Source organism: Rhinoraja longicauda, chromosome 39, assembly GCF_053455715.1.
Source record: "Rhinoraja longicauda isolate Sanriku21f chromosome 39, sRhiLon1.1, whole genome shotgun sequence".
Classification (NCBI taxonomy): domain Eukaryota; kingdom Metazoa; phylum Chordata; class Chondrichthyes; order Rajiformes; family Arhynchobatidae; genus Rhinoraja; species Rhinoraja longicauda.
The window spans coordinates 17,142,085-17,158,780 of record NC_135991.1 but is presented as its reverse complement, the minus strand read 5'-3'; the positions used below and the strand labels follow the sequence as shown (position 1 = coordinate 17,158,780).

Below are 16,696 nucleotides of genomic sequence, written 5' to 3'. Positions count from 1 at the left end.
CTCCCTCCCTCTACTCCCTCCCTTGCTCCTTCCTTCCCTCTCCCTCGCCTTTCTCCCTCTCCCTTCACATCCCCCCCTCTCCCTCACTTCCTCATTTCCTTCAGCGTTTACCTCCCTCTCCCCTCAATCTCTCCGTCCCTCCCTCCCCTCCCTCTCTCTCACTCCCCTCTTGCCTCCCTCAGCCCTCCACTGCCCTGCGAGGGAGGGAGGGGGAGATGAAGGGGGAGAGAGAGAGAGGAAGGGAGAGTTGAAGGTGTGGGAGAGAGAGAGAGAGCGAGAGGTGAAGGGGGAGAGAGAGAGAGAGAGAGAGAGAGAGGGAGGGAGGGAGAGATGAAGGGGGAGAGAGAGAGGGAGGGAGAGGGAGGGGAGAGAGAGGGAGGGAGGGAGAGATGGAGAGAGAGGGTGGGAGGGAGGGAGAGAGAGAGGGAGGGAGGGAGAGAGGGAGGGAGAGAGGGAGGGGGAGGGAGGGAGAGAGAGAGGGAGGGAGGGAGGGGGGTATTCCATCTCATCATTATTCAATATCCGCCCCACAGCTTTCTCGTCCTCTGCGAAGTTGAACATTCGCACTCACGGTAGAGTTGTCGCCTCACAGCGAATGCAGCACCGGAGACCCGGGTTCCATCCCGACCGCGGGCGCTGTCTGTGCGGAGTTTGTTTGTACGTTCTCTCCCGGTGACCTGCGTGGGCTTTCTCTGGGCGCTCCGGTTTCCTCCCGCGCTCCAAAGACGTGCAGGTTTGTAACTCCTCTTGTTATGAAGGCCAACATGCCATTGGCTTTCTTCACTGCCTGCTGTACCTGCATGCTTCCTTTCAGTGACTGATGCACTAGGACACCCAGATCTCGTTGTACGTCCCCTGTTCCTAACTTGACACCATTCAGATAATAATCTGCCTCCTGTTCTTGCCACCAAAGTGGATAACCTCACACTTATCCACATTAACTGCATCTGCCATGCATCCGCCCACTCACACAACCTGTCCAAGTCATCCTACAACCTCATAGCATCTTCCTCACAGTTCACACTGCCACCCAGCTTTGTATCATCTGCAAATTTGCTAATGATACTTTTAATCCCTGCATCCAAGTCATTAATGTATATTGTAAATAGCTGCGATCCCAGCACCGAGCCTTGCGGTACTCCACTAGTCACAGGTAGACAGCAATTGTTGTAGAGCAGAGAGGGATCTAGGAGCGCAGGTACACAGTTCCCAGGTAGACAGGGAGTGTTGTAGAGCAGAGAAGGATCTAGGAGCGCAGGTACACAGTTCCCAGGTAGACAGGGAGTGTCGTAGAGCGGAAAGGGATCTAGGAGCGCAGGTACACAGTTCCCAGGTAGACAGGGAGTGTTGTAGAGCAGAGAAGGATCTAGGAGCGCAGGGTACACAGTTCCCCAGGTAGACAGGGAGTGTCGTAGAGCAGAAAGGGATCTAGGAGCGCAGGTACACAGTTCCCAGGTAGACAGGGAGTGTCGTAGAGCAGAGAGGGATCTAGGAGCGCAGGTACACAGTTCCCAGGTAGACAGGGAGTGTCGTAGAGCAGAGAGGGATCTAGGAGCGCAGGTACACAGTTCCCAGGTAGACAGGGAGTGTCGTAGAGCAGAGAGGGATCTAGGAGCGCAGGTACGCAGTTCCCAGGTAGACAGGGAGTGTTGTAGAGCAGAGAGGGATCTAGGAGCGCAGGTACACAGTTCCCAGGTAGACAGGGAGTGTCGTAGAGCAGAGAGGGATCTAGGAGCGCAGGTACACAGTCCCCTGAAAGTGGCGTCACAGGTAGACAATAGACAATAGGTGCAGGAGGAGGCCATTCGGCCTTCTAGTCCGTACGCATCGCCATTCAATGTGATCTAGGCTGATCATTCTCAATCAGTAATCCGTTCCCTGCCTTCTCCCCATACCCCCTGACTCCGCTATCCTTAAGAGCTCTATCCAGCTCTCTCTTGAATGCATTCAGAGAATTGGCCTCCACTGCCTTCTGAGGCAGAGAATCCCACAGATTCACAACTCTCTGACTGAAAAAGTTTTTCCTCATCTCCGTTCTAAATGGCCGACCCCCTTATTCTTAAACTGTGGCCCCTGGTTGTGGACTCCCCCAACATTGGGAACATGTTTCCTGCCTCTAACGTGTCCAACCCCTTAATAATCTTATATGTTTCGATAAGATCCCCTCTCATCCTTCTAAATTCCAGTGTATACAAGCCTAGTCTTGGATGCAGGGATTAAAAGTACCATTAGCAAATATGCAGATGATACAAAGCTGGGTGGTAGTGTGAACTGTGAGGAAGATGCTATGAGGTTGCAGGGTGACTTGGACAGGTTGTGTGAGTGGGCGGATGCATGGCAGATGCAGTTTAATGTGGATAAGTGTGAGGTTATCCACTTTGGTGGCAAGAATAGGAAGGCAGATTATTATCTGAATGGTGTCAAGTTAGGGAAAAGGGACGTACAACGAGATCTGGGTGTCGCTCCAGTCTTTCAACGTACGACAGTCCCGCCATTCCGGGGATTAACCTAGTAAACCTAAGCTGCACGCCCTCAATAGCAAGAATATCCTTCCTCAAATTTGGAGACCTAAACTGCACACAGTACTCCAGGTGCGGTCTCACTAGGGCCCTGTACAACTGCAGAAGGATCTCTTTGCTCCTATACTCAACTCCTCTTGTTATGAAGGCCAACATCCCATTGGCTTTCTTCACTGCCTGCTGTACCTGCATGCTTCCTTTCAGTGACTGATGCACTAGGACACCCAGATCACGTTGTACGTCCCCTTTTCCCAACTTGACACCATTCAGATAATACTCTGCCTTCCTATTCTTGCCAACAAAGTGGATAACCTCACACTTATCCGCATTAAACTGCATCTGCCATGCATCCGCCCACTCACACAACCTGTCCAAGTCACCCTGCAACCTCATAGCATCTTCCTCACAGTTCACACTGCCTCCCAGCTTTGTATCATCTGCATATTTGCTAATGGTACTTTTAATCCCTGCATCCAAGTCATTAATGTATATTGTAAATAGCTGCGATCCCAGCACCGAGCCTTGCGGTACCCCACTAGTCACTGGTAGACAGCGAGTGTTGTAGAGCAGAGAGGGATCTAGGAGCGCAGGTACACAGTTCCCAGGTAGACAGGGAGTGTTGTAGAGCAGACAAGGATCTAGGAGCGCAGGTACACAGTTCCCAGGTAGACAGGGAGTGTCGTAGAGCAGAGAGGGATCTAGGAGCGCAGGTACACAGTTCCCAGGTAGACAGGGAGTGTTGTAGAGCAGAGAGGGATCTAGGAGCGCAGGTACACAGTTCCCAGGTAGACAGGGAGTGTCGTAGAGCAGAGAGGTATCTAGGAGCACAGGTACACAGTTCCCAGGTAGACAGGGAGTGTTGTAGAGCAGAGAGGGATCTAGGAGCGCAGGTACACAGTTCCCTGAAAGTGGCGTCACAGGTGGACAGGGAGTATTTCTGCGCTGTATCTCCAAACTAGACTAGCGCGTGAACGGGCAATCGCTGGTCGGCGCGGACGGATGGACTCGGTGGGGATGGGGTTGTGTTTCCGCGCTGTGTCTCCAAACTAAACTAGTCCCTCAGTGTGTGTGTGTGTGTGTGGGTGGGGTAGTGTTAATGTGCGGGGATCGCTGGTCGGCGCGGACGGACGGACTCGGTGGGGAAGGGTTCATGTTTCCGCGTTGTGTCTCTAAAGTACAAAACCAGAGAGGGCGAGAGTTTGGAGCCTGTTCCAAGATGGCCGTCTTTTGCCTTCTGTTTCAGCTCTGTGTGTCTCCAAACTAAACTAGTCCCTCAGTGTGTGTGTGCGTGTCTGGTAGTGTTTGTGTGTGTGTGGGATAGTGTTAGTGTGCGGGGATCGCTGGTCGGCGCGGACGGACGGACTCGGTGGGGAAGGGGTCGTGTTTCCACACTGTGTCTCTAAAGTAAAAAAACAGATTACATACATATTATATTGTCTTGTATATAACATTATATTGTCTCATGTTGATATGTTATATTCTATTAGATTACATTATGTTATATTGTCTTATCTTGTATATACTTTTATGATCTTATATACCAGATTATTATAATATGATCTTATATTATATCAATTATTATACTCTAAATTACATTGTATATTATATTACATAACATTATATAACAGTATAACAGTATAACAGAACTTTATTGTCATTCGGTATAAATACCGAACAAAATTTCAGCAGTCACAAGACACAGCAAAAAAGAAAAGAACACAGGACACACGACCCCAACACCAACATCCATCACAGTGACTCCAAACACCCCCTCACTGTGATGGAAGGCAACAAAACTTCCACTCTCTTCCCCCCCGCGCCCACGGACAGGCGGCTCGACACCTACCGAGGCAACCGACACGCACAGCCCCCGCAAGGGGATGGAAGGCCCCGCGGCCGAGCCACACCGGGCACTGAAACGTCCCGCGGGCGAGCCGCGACGGCGATGTTAAGTCCAGCGGCCGAGCCGCACCGGGCACTGAAACGTCCCGCGGCCAAGCCGCGGCGGCGATGTTAAGTACAGCGGCCGAGCCGCGCCGGGCACTGAAACGTCCCGCAGCCGAGTTAAGTCCCGCAGCCGAGCCGCACCGGGCACTGAAACGTCCCGCAGCCGAGCCGCGCCGGCGATGTTAAGTCCAGCGGCCGAGCCGCACCGGGCACTGAAACGTCCCGCAGCCGAGCCGCGCCGGCGATGTTAAGTCCGGCGGCCGAGCCGCACCGGGCACTGAAACGTCCCGCAGCCGAGCCGCGCCGGCGATGTTAAGTCCAGCGGCCGAGCTGCACCGGGTGATGGAAGGCCCCGCGGCCGAGCCGAACCGAGCACTGAACCGTCCCGCGGCCATACCGGGCGATGGAAGGCCCCGCGGCCGAGCCGCGCCGGGCACTGTTAGGTCCCGCGGCCGAGCCGCGCCGGCGATGTTAAGTCCAGCGGCCGAGCTGGAAGGCCCCGCGGGCGATGGAAGGCCCCGCGGCCGAGCTGCGCCCCGGGAAAGAGACCCAATAAAAGAAAGGTTTCCCCCACCCCACCCCACCCCCCCCCCCCACACCCCCCACACATACACAGCCAAAAACAGAAACAAAAACCATCCCAACACCGACACACACAAAAAAACCAAAAACAGACTGCCAGAGAGCCGCAGCCGTTAGGCGCAGCCACACGTGACCGAAGCCATTGTCTCATGTTGATTATATTATGTTATATTCTATTAGATTACATTATGTTATATTATATTCCCTTATATCATATTATTATGTTGTACATTATTGTATTATGTTACATTTTGTTGTCTTGTATTGCATATTTTATTATTATATATTATTATAGTATTAGTACGGGCGATCGCTGGTCGGCACGGACGGACGGACTCGGTGGGGAAGGGAGAGGGCGAGAGTTTGTGGCCTGTTCCAAGATGGCCGTCTTTTGCCTCCTGTTTCCGTGCTGTGTCTAAACGCTACCTTTCTCCGTTGCCACAGCGGCGGAAGGCGGCCATGGCGGAGAGCGGGGCGGGAGACCGGCCGGCGCGCGCCGAGCAGCCCTTCGAATGCCTGGAGTGCGGGAAGAGCTTCAAGTGGTCGTCCCGCCTGACCCACCACCAGCGGAGCCACACGGGCGAGCGGCCGTACAAGTGCGGGGAGTGCGGGAAGGCCTTCAAGGGGTCGTCGGCCCTCCTGTACCACCAGCGCGGCCACACCGGCGAGCGGCCCTACGCGTGCGGGGAGTGCGGGAAAGCCTTCAAGCGCGCCTCGCTGCTGGCCGTCCACCAGAGCGTGCACACGGGTGTGCGGGCCTTCAAGTGTGGCCTGTGCCCGCTCACCTTCAAGTGGTCCTCGCACTACCAGTACCACCTGCGCCAGCACTCGGGCGAGCGGCCCTATGCGTGCGGGGAGTGCGGGAAGGCCTTTAAGAACTCGTCCAGCCTCTCGCGCCACCGCCACGTGCACACGGGCGAGCGGCCCTACCCGTGCCCGCTGTGCGGCAAGGCCTTCGCCCAGTCGGCCAACCTGAGGCAGCACCAGCGCACCCACACGGGCGAGCGGCCCTTCCGGTGCCCGCTGTGCGACCGGGCCTTCACCCACTCGTCCAACCTCCTCCTCCACCGCCGCACACACTCCCCGCTGCCGCCCGCGCCCCCCACCCCCATCGGCTGCACCTCCTGCCGCCTGAACTTCCTCGACGCAGCCTCTCTCCGTCTCCACCTGCGCTCGGGAGCGTGTGCGCCTCCCCCCGCCGCCGCGACAGCCCTCCCGCGGTCGCCCCCCCCCGCCCCTCCCCCTCCCGGCCCAGGAGGCTGAGCCGGCGCTGGCCCTGGCACTCTCCCCCGCCGAGGAGGTGGTGGTGCACGCCGGCGAGACGGAGGTGGAGACGGAGCACCGCTGCGGCCTGTGCCAGCGGGCGTTCAAGGCCAGGGCGGCCCTCGCCAGGCACCAGCGCTCGCACCGGGCCCACGCCGGGCAGCGGCCTGAGCCGCCGGAGGTCGAGGGGGGGAGGGTGCCCGGGGGGGGCCAGGCCGAGGCGAGCGAGCGGCCGTATAAGTGCGGGGAGTGCGGGAAGGCCTTCAAGGGGTCGTCCGGCCTGCGCTACCACCAGCGGGGCCACACGGGCGAGCGGCCCTACGCGTGCGGGGAGTGCGGGAAGGCCTTCAAGCGGGCCTCGCTGCTGGCCGTCCACCAGAGCGTGCACACGGGCGTGCGGGCCTTCAAGTGCGGCCTGTGCCCGCTCACCTTCAAGTGGTCCTCGCACTACCAGTACCACCTGCGCCAGCACTCGGGCGAGCGGCCCTACGCGTGCGGGGAGTGCGGAAAGGCCTTCAAGAACTCGTCCAGCCTCTCGCGCCACCGCCACGTGCACACGGGCGAGCGGCCCTACCCGTGCCCGCTGTGCGGCAAGGCCTTCGCCCAGTCGGCCAACCTGAGGCAGCACCAGCGCACCCACACGGGCGAGCGGCCCTTCCGGTGCGAGCAGTGCGACCGGGCCTTCACCCACTCGTCCAACCTCCTCCTCCACCGCCGCACGCACTCCCCGCTGCGCCCCCACGCCTGCCAGCGCTGCGGAAAGGCCTTTGCCGTCGCCTCTTACCTCCAGCGGCACCTGCGCACGCACGCCGGCGACCAGGGACCCCCTCCCCCCTCTCCCCCCCCAGCCCACGCTCCCCCCGACCCCCCCGACCCCCCGCCCTCCACGCCCTGCACATTGTCCACACCGTGCCAGCCCTGCCCACCCTCCACTTGGTCCACACCTTCTAACCCCCCTCATGGACTCCTCCCGGGGGTGGGGGGTCTATCGCCAGGGAGGACAGTACCTCCTCCCATCCACTAGGAGGTGGTAGGGTGATAATTGGTGGAGATGCAGTACCTCCTCCCATCCACTAGGAGGTGGTAGTTGGCGGAGGTGCAGTACCTCCTCCCCTCCACCATGGGATGGTAGTTGGCGGAGGTGCAGTACCTCCTCCCATCCATCAGGGGGGTGGTTGGTTGAGATGCAGTACCTCCCATCCACGGGGGGGGTGGTAGATAGTGGAGATCCACTGGGAGGTGGCTGGGTGGTAGTTAATGGAGATGCAGTACCTCCTCCCATCCACCAGGTGGTGGTAGTTGGCGGACGTGCAGTACATCCTCCCCTCCACCAGGTGGTAGTTGGTGGAGATGCAGTACCTCCTCCTACCCACCAGGAGGTGGTAGTTGGTTGAGATGCAGTATGTCCTCCCCTCCACTAGGTGGTGGTAGTTGGTAGAGATGCAATACCTCCTCCCATGCACCATGGGGTGGTATTTGGTGGAGGTGCATCACGTCCTCCCCTCCACCAAGGGGTGGGTGCGAGCCTGGCGAGTGATGGGTGGATAGAGGGGGCAGGTGCGTCGGCATGCACCTCGTCTCCAGCTGCAAGTCCACCGGCAATCTGGAGGTTGGAGCTGAGCCAGACTAGGGACGCCATCACCATTTGGCCTCTGTCCTCCCAGGCCTGCCCCCTCTCCCCCCACCCACGCCCCCACCCCACTCTGAGCCCAGAATTACTTTACCCCCCCTCCCCACTCTGACCCCAGAATTACTTTACTCCTCCTCCCAACTCCCCGGAAACGCCGACCGTGATCGGAGTAAAATGAGGCAACGGACAAAAGGTGCAGGAGGAGGCCGTTCGGCCCTTCGAGCCTGTACGCACCGCCATTCACCGTGATCGCGGCTGACCGTCCACAATCAGTGCCCTGTTCCTGCCCTCTCCCCGTACCCCCTGACTATCCTTAAGAGCTCTATCTAGCTCTCTCTTGAATGCATTCAGAGAATTGGCCTCCACTGCCTTCTGAGGCAGAGAATTCCAACTCTGACTGAAAAAGTTTTTCCTCGTCTCCGTTCTAAATGGACGACCCCTTATTCTTAAACTGTGGCCCCTGGTTCTGGACTCCCCCAACATTGGGAACATGTTTCCTACCTCTAACGTGTCCAACTCCTTAATAATCTTATACGTTTCGATAAGATCTCTCTCATCCTTCTGAGTCCCAGCGTGTACAAGCCCGATCTCTCCGGTCTTTCAACATACCACAGTCCCGCCATCCCGGGGATTGACCTGGTGAACCTCCCTCAATAGCAAGGATGTCCTTCCTCGAGTTTGGAGACCAAAACTGCTCACAGTACTCCAGGTGAGGTCTCACCAGGGCCGTGTACAACTGCAGAAGGACCCATCGAGTCTACTACGCGATTCAATCGTGGGCAACCTAAACCCATCTCCTGCCTTCTCCCCATATCCCTTGACGCCCGTTCTATTCAAGAACCCTGCCTTAAAAATATCCTCCACAGATTCACCACCCTCTGACTAAAGAAATTCCTGATCTCCTTGCTAAAGGAACGTCCCTTAATTCTGAAGCTGTGCCCTCTGGTCCTAGACTCTCCCACAAGTGGAAACTTTCTCTCCACATCCACTCTGTCCAGGCCTTTCACTGTTCCCTAAGTTTCAAAGAGGTCCCCCAACAATCTTGTACAGGGCCCTGGTGAGACCGCACCTTGAGTACTGTGTGCAGTTTTGGTCTCCTAGTTTGAGTATAGGAGCAAAGAGGTCCTTCTGCAGTTGTACAGGGCCCTAGTGAGACCGCACCTGGAGTACTGTGTGCCGTTTTGGTCTCCAAATTTGAGGAAGGATATTCTTGCTATTGAGGGCGTAGGTCCACCAGGTTAATTCCCGGGATGGCGGGACTGTCGTACGTTGAAAGACTGGAGCGACTAGGCTTGTATACACTGGAATTTAGAAGGATGAGAGGGGATCTTATCGAAACGTATAAGATTATTAAGGGGTTGGACATGTTAGAGGCAGGAAACATGTTCCCAATGTTGGGGGAGTCCAGAACCAGGGGCCGCAGTTTAAGAATAAGGGGTCGGCCATTTAGAACGGAGACGAGGAGAAACTTTTTCAGTCAGAGAGTTGTGAATCTGTGGGATTCTCTGCCTCAGAAGGCAGTGGAGGCCAATTCTCTGAATACATTCAAGAGAGAGCTGGATAGAGCTCTTAAGGATAGCGGAGTCAGAGGGTATGGGGAGAAGGCAGAAACAGGGTACTGATTGAGAATGATCAGCCGCGATCACATTGAATGGCGGTGCGTACAGGCTCGAAGGGCCGAATGGCCTCCTCCTGCACCTATTGTCTATTGTAAACCCCAGCGAGTACAGGCCCAGTGCCGACAAACGCTCATCGTATGTTGACCCACTAGTGCCTGGGATGGTTCTTGTAAACCTCCTCTGGAGTCTTTCCAGATCCAGCACATCCTTCCTCAGATACAGGTCCCGATTCTGTTCCACGGATTCCTCCGTTACCGGGAAAAGGCCCACGTCAAACTAGGAGGTCCACCTCCTATTCCGCTTGGGTAGCTCGCAACCCAACAGGGTCAACGTTCAAACTCTCCAATTCTAGGTAACAAACCCTCCCTGCTTCTTACCCTCCCTTCCCCTGCCCACACCGACCAACATGCCCCATCTACACTAGTCCCACCTGCCCACACCGACCAACATGCCCCATCTACACTAGTCCCACCTGCCCACACCGACCAACATGCCCCATCTACACTAGTCCCACCTGCCCACTACCGACCAACATGCCCATCTACACTAGTCCCACCCGCCCACACCGACCAACATGCCCCATCTACACTAGTCCCACCTGCCCACAACACCGACCAACATGCCCCATCTACACTAGTCCCACCTGCCCACACCGACCAACATGCCCCATCTACACTAGTCCCACCTGCCCACACCGACCAACATGCCCCATCTACACTAGTCCCACCTGCCCACACCGACCAACATGCCCCATCTACACTAGTCCCACCTGCCCACACCGACCAACATGCCCCATCTACACTAGTCCCACCTGCCCACACCGGCCAACATGCCCCATCTACACTAGTCCCACCTGCCCCACACCAGCCATCATGCCCCATCTACACTAGTCCCACCTGCCCACACCGACCAACATGCCCCATCTACACGAGTCCCACACCGCCCAACATGCCCCATCTACACTAGTCCCACCTGCCCACACCGACCAACATGCCCCATCTACACTAGTCCCACCTGCCCACACCGACCAACATGCCCCATCTACACTAGTCCCACCTGCCCACACCGACCAACATGCCCCATCTACACTAGTCCCACCTGCCCACACTGACCAACATGCCCCATCTACACTAGTCGCACCTGCCAACAACGACCAACATGCCCCATCTACACTAGACCACACCGACCAACATGCCCCATCTACACTAGTCCCACCTGCCACACCGACCAACAATGCCCCATCTACACTAGTCCCACCTGCCCACACTGACCAACATGCCCCATCTACACTAGTCGCACCTGCCAACAACGACCAACATGCCCCATCTACACTAGACCACACCGACCAACATGCCCCATCTACACTAGTCCCACCTGCCCACACCGACCAACATGCTCCATCTACACTAGTCCCACCTGTTTGGCCCATATCCCTCCAAAACCCGTCCTATCCATGTACCTGTTCAAGTGTTGTGATAGTCCCTGCCTCAACTACCTCCTCTCGGCAGCTCGTTCCATACACCCACCACCCTCTGTGTGGAAACGTTGCCCCTCAGGTTCCTATTCAATCTTTCCCCCTTCACCTTGAACCCATGTCCTCTGGTCCTCGATTCCCCTACTCTGGGCAAGAGACTCTGCGTCTACCCCATCTATTCCCCTGTGATCTTGTACACCTCTATAAGATCGCCCCTCATCCTCCTGCGCTCCAGGGAGTAGAGAGTCCCAGCCTGCCCCAACCTCCCTCTCCCTGTAGCTCAGGCCCCTCGAGTCCTGGCAACATCCTCGTCAATCTTCTCCGCGCCTTTCCAAGCTCGACGACCCCCCGATTCCTTTCATACACTTCTCCCTCTCTCTCTCCCACCACTCCCTCTCTCCGTCTCCATTTCCCCCTCTTAGTTTGCCTGCCTCTCCCTCCCTCCCATCTCCTCTCTCCCTATCATTCCCCTCTCCTCACTCCCCTCTCTGTCTCTCTTCCTGCTATCCCTCCTCATTCCCTCCTTTCTCTCCCCCTCCATCCCACTCTTTCTTGTTGCTCCCTCCTCCCATTTCTCTCCCTCTCCTCCTCCTTACCTCTCCCTCTCACCTCCCCTCCGTCTCTCTCTCTCCACTCTTTCCCTCTCATTCCCTCTGTCTCTCTCCCACTCCCCCTCCTCTTCCCACTCCCCTCTCTCCCTCTCTCCGCCCCTCTTCCCCCCTCACTCTACCACTCTCCCTCCCCCCTCTTTCCCTTCCTCTCTCTCTCCCTACCCCTCTCACTTTCTATCCCTCTTCCCTCCATCCCTCTCTCTCCCTCCCCCTGCCTTCCCCCTCTCCCCACCTCCTTTCACCCTCTCTCTCTCCCTCCCTCTCTTCCCCTCTCTGTCTCTCTCCACCCTCCCTCCTCCTTTCACCCTCTGTCTCTCTCTCCCTCCTTCACTCTCTCTCCTCCTTTCACCCTCTGTCTCTCCATTCTCCACCCCCTCTCCCTCCCCTTTGCCCCTCTCTCCCTTCCCTCTCTGTCCCTCTCCCTCTCTTTTTCTCCTCCCTTCTCTCTCTCCCTCTCATTTTCCCTATCCCCTCTCCCTACCCTCACTCCACCTCTCTCTCTCTCCCATCCCTCTCCCTCCCCCTTCCCCCACCTCTCTCTCCCCTTCACTCTCACCCTTCCCCCACCTCTCCCCCCTTTCCCTTCCCCCACCTCTCTCCCCCTTCCCTCCTTCCTAACTCCCTCCCCTTCCCCCACCTCTCTCTTCCCCTCCCTCTCTCCCGCCTTCCCTTCCACCCCACAGGTTCGCGTTCCCCGTGAACGTGGTCCGAGCTTCAAGCCTGCGGTCGCTGAGAGTCGCTCTCTACTCCCTGTCTAATAAATGTGCTGCAAACCTTCAAGGCTGCCGTCTCCTTTCCCACCGGGTCAAGGCCCTTCGGCCCATCGAGGACCGTGTACGGAGGGAGTGAGGGAGAGACCGACGGAGGGGGGGGAGAGACACACAGCGCGGAAACACAACCCCTTCCCCACCGAGTTCGTACGTCCGCGCCGACCAGCGATCGCCCGTTCATTCACGCGCATAGTTTAGTTTGGAGACACACAGTGCGGAACAGGAGGCAAAAGTCGGCCATCTTGAAACAGGCCCCAAACCCTCGCCTCTCTCCTTCCCCACCGAGTCCGCGCCGACCAGCGATCGCCCGTTCACGCACTAGTTTAGTTTGGAGATAGAGCGCGGAAACAGGAGGAAAAGTTGGCCATCTTGGAACAGGCCCCAAACTCTCGCCCTCTCTGTTTTTTTTTACTTTAGAGACACAGCGCGGAAACATAAATCCCTTCCCCACCGAGTCCCGTCCCGACAGCGATCCCCCGTACTAATACTATAATAATATATAATAATAAAATATGCAATACAAGACAACAAAATGTAACATAATACAATAATGTACAACATAATAATATGATATAAGGGAATATAATATAACATAATGTAATCTAATAGAATATAACATAATATCAACATGAGACAATATATGTTATATAATATAATAATATAATATATCATATAATAACATAATATACAATACAATTAAAAAATATTATTTAGAGTATAATAATCTGATATAATATGATCATAAAAGTATATACAAGATAAGACAATATAATATATAATGTAATCTATATAATATAACACAATAGCAACATGAGACAATATAATGTTATATAATAATATAATATATAATGTAATCTAATATAATATAATATAAAGATGAGACAATGTGATGTTATATTATATAATATACTATATAATAATATAATATATTATTGCAGTAGTACCGGGCCCTAGTGAGACTGCACCTGGAGTACTGTGTGCAGTTTTGGTCTCCAAATTTGAGGAAGGATATTCTTGCTATTGAGGGCGTGCAGCGTAGGTTTACTAGGTTAATTCCCGGAATGGCGGGACTGTCGTATGTTGAAAGACTGGAGCGACTAGGCTTTGTATACACTGGAATTTATAAAGATGAGAGGGGATCTTATCGAAACGTATAAGATTATTAAGGGGTTGGATACGTTAGAGGCAGGAAACATGTTCCCAATGTTGGGGAGTCCAGAACAAGGGGCCACAGTTTAAGAATAAGGGGTAGGCCATTTAGAACAGAGGTGAGGAAAAACTTTTTCAGTCGGAGAGTTGTGAATCTGTGGGATCTCTGCCTCAGAAGGCAGTGGAGGCCAATTCTCTGAATGCATTCAAGAGAGAGCTAGATAGAGCTCTTAAGGGATAGCGGAGTCAGGGGGTATGGGGAAAGGCAGGAACGGGGTACTGATTGAGAATGATCAGCCATGATCACATTGAATGGCGGTGCTTATAGGCTCGAAGGGCCAAATGGCCTACTCCTGCACCTAGTGTCTATTGTCTATAATGTTATATTATATAATATACAATATAATAATATAATATACAATATAATTAAAAAATATTATTTTAGAGTATAATAATCTGATATAATATAAGATCATAAAAGTATATACAAGACAATATAATATATAAAGTAATCTAATAGAATATAACAACATAACATAACATAACAACACTTTATTGTCACTCGGCTTTTTACACCGAACGAAATTTCAGCAGTCACACAAAACACAGCAAAAAGAAAAGAACACAGGACACCCGACCCCACACAAACATCCATCACAGTGACTCCAAACACCCCCCTCACTGTGATGGAGGCAACAAAACTTCCCCTCTCTTTCCCCCCGCACCCACGGGACAGACAGCTCGACCCCTACCGAGGCAAACGACACGCACAGCCCCCGCAAGGGGATGGAAGGCCCCGCGGCCGAGCCCGCCCGGGCACCGAAACGTTCCGCGGCCGCACCGGGCGATGTTAAGGTCCAGCGGCCGAGCCGCACCGGGCACTGAAACGTCCCGCGGCCGAGCCGCGCCGGCGATGTTAAGTCCCGCAGCCGAGCCGCGCCGGGCGATGGAAGGCCCCGCGGCCGAGCCCGCGCCCGGGGAAGAGACCTAATAAAAGAAAGGTTTTCCCCCACCCCACATACACAGCCAAAAACAGAAACAAAAACCATCCCAACCACCGACACAAACAAAAAAAAAAAGGCAACAGACTGCCAGAGAGCCGCAGCCGTTAGGCGCAGCCAACTCCTACCACATATCAATATCAACATGAGACAATATAATGTAATATAATATACAATATAATAATATATACAATATAATATATAATATACAATATAATTTAAAAATATTATTTAGAGTATAATAATCTGATATAATATGATCATAAAAGTATATACATTATAATATATAATGTAATCTAATAGAATATAACATAATATAATATCAACATGAGGCAATATAATGTTATATAATATAACCTTATAATGTTATATAATATAATATACAATATAATAATATATACAATATAATAAAAAATATTATTTAGAGTATAAAAATCAGATATAATATAATATCAGGATTCAGGATATCATATCATATCATATCATCATATATATACAGCCGGAAACAGGCCTTTTCGGCCCACCAAGTCCGTGCCGCCCAGTGATCCCCGTACATTAACACTATCCTACACCCACTAGGGACAATTTTTACATTTACCCAGCCAATTAACCTACATACCTGTACGTCTTTGGAGTGTGGGAGGAAACGAAGATCTCGGAGAAAACCCACGCAGGTCACGGGGAGAACGTACAAACTCCTTACAGTGCATCTTTATTTGTCATCCAAAAAACAAGTTTTGTGGACGAAGTTTCGTCCCCCACAGTCCAACAATAAAAGCAATAAAATAGGCAAATGACACACCCCAAACCATCACACAAAAACAAGAAACATCCATCACAGTGAGTCTCCTCCAGTCATCTCCTCACTGTGATGGAAGGCCACAATGTCTTCTCTCTTCCCCTGCCGTCTTCTCCCGTGGTCAGGCTGTTGTCGTTGCCACGTTCCAGGCCGCGCCGGACGGTGAAAGGTCCACATCGGGCTGACCCCAGCCCCGCGAACATTAAAGTATATACAAGATAAGACAAAATCATATAAAAGATAATATACAGCGCGGAAACACAATCCCTTCCCCACCGAGTCCGCGTTGTGTCTCCAAAACTAGACGCGCGTGAACGACGGACGGACTCGGTGGTTAAGGGGTCGTGTTTCCACACTGTGTATCTCCAAACTAAACCAGTGTGGTTAATTATCCAGTTTAGTTTACAAGAGATACAGTGCGGAAACAGGCCCTTCGGCCCAACACTATCCTGCGTGCGCACTAGGGGACAATTTGGGATTTATACTGAATGATTTTGGAGTGTGGGAGGAAACCGGAGCGCCCAGAGGAAACCCCACGCAGGTCACGGGGAGAGAACGTACAAACAAACTCTGCACAGACAGACAGCGCCCGTGGTCGGGATGGAACCCGGGTCTCTGGCGCCGTGAGGCGGCAACTCTACCGCCGCGCCACAGGGAGCGTTGTGGAGCAGAGAGGGATCTAGGAGCGCAGGTACACAGTTCCCAGGTAGACAGGGAGTGTTGTAGAGCAGAGAGGGATCTAGGAGCGCAGGTACACAGTTCCCCTGAAAGTGTGGCGTCACAGGTAGACAGGGCGGTCGAGAAGGCGTATGGCACATTGGCCTTCATCAGTCAGAGTATTTAGTGTTGAAGTTGTATATTCAAATCCCGTTCACTAACACTATCCTACACACATGCACGCACACCCACCCACACACACACACACACACACTGGGGGACAATTTACAATCTCACACCGAAGCCGATCGACCTACAAACCCGCACGCACGTGTTTGGAGCGTGGGAGGAAACCGGAGCGCCCGGAGAAAACCCACGCAGGTCATGGGGAGAGAGAACGTACGCACAAACAAACTCCGCACAGACAGCGCCCGCGGTCGGGATGGAACCCGGGTCTCTGGCGCCGTGAGTCCCGGAAACGATGAACTCAACCAAATGGACATTCCCTCTTCAATGGACAACAGGCAACAGGTGCAGGAGGAGGCCATTCGGCCCTTCGAGCCTGTACGCACCGCCATTCAATGTGATCATGGCTGATCACTCTCAATCAGTACCCCGTTCCTGCCTTCTCCCCATACCCCCTGACTCCGCTATCCTTAAGAGCTCTATCCAGCT

At 54.0% G+C, this 16,696-nt stretch overlaps 2 protein-coding genes across 2 annotated transcripts; both read left to right on the top strand.

The window, feature by feature from the left end:
• The first annotated feature begins 538 nt into the window (after positions 1 to 538).
• Positions 539 to 8,123, top strand: LOC144611269 (uncharacterized). Its single transcript, XM_078430316.1, is given in 3 exon segments — positions 539 to 733; positions 5,493 to 6,241; positions 6,243 to 8,123. Coding segments are annotated over 2 exon segments (1,827 nt in total). The 5' UTR covers positions 539 to 733; positions 5,493 to 5,507; the 3' UTR covers positions 7,336 to 8,123.
• On the top strand, positions 7,879 to 12,391 carry LOC144611243 (uncharacterized). The gene is made up of 2 exons (XM_078430286.1): positions 7,879 to 7,920; positions 11,314 to 12,391. Exons 1-2 carry the CDS (start codon positions 7,879 to 7,881, stop codon positions 12,343 to 12,345), a joined length of 1,074 nt encoding a protein of 357 aa, XP_078286412.1. The 3' UTR covers positions 12,346 to 12,391.
• The last annotated feature ends 4,305 nt before the right edge of the window (positions 12,392 to 16,696 follow it).

What these genes read in the sequence shown, in the direction of transcription:
- LOC144611243 (XM_078430286.1), top strand. Translation starts at nt 7,879, where the DNA reads ATGCACCTCGTCTCCAGCTGCAAGTCCACCGGCAATCTGGAG. An exon ending in AGTCCACCGGCAATCTGGAG is followed by an intron (nt 7,921 to 11,313) that starts GTTGGAGCTGAG and finishes CTCTCCCTGTAG; the next exon opens with CTCAGGCCCCTCGAGTCCTG.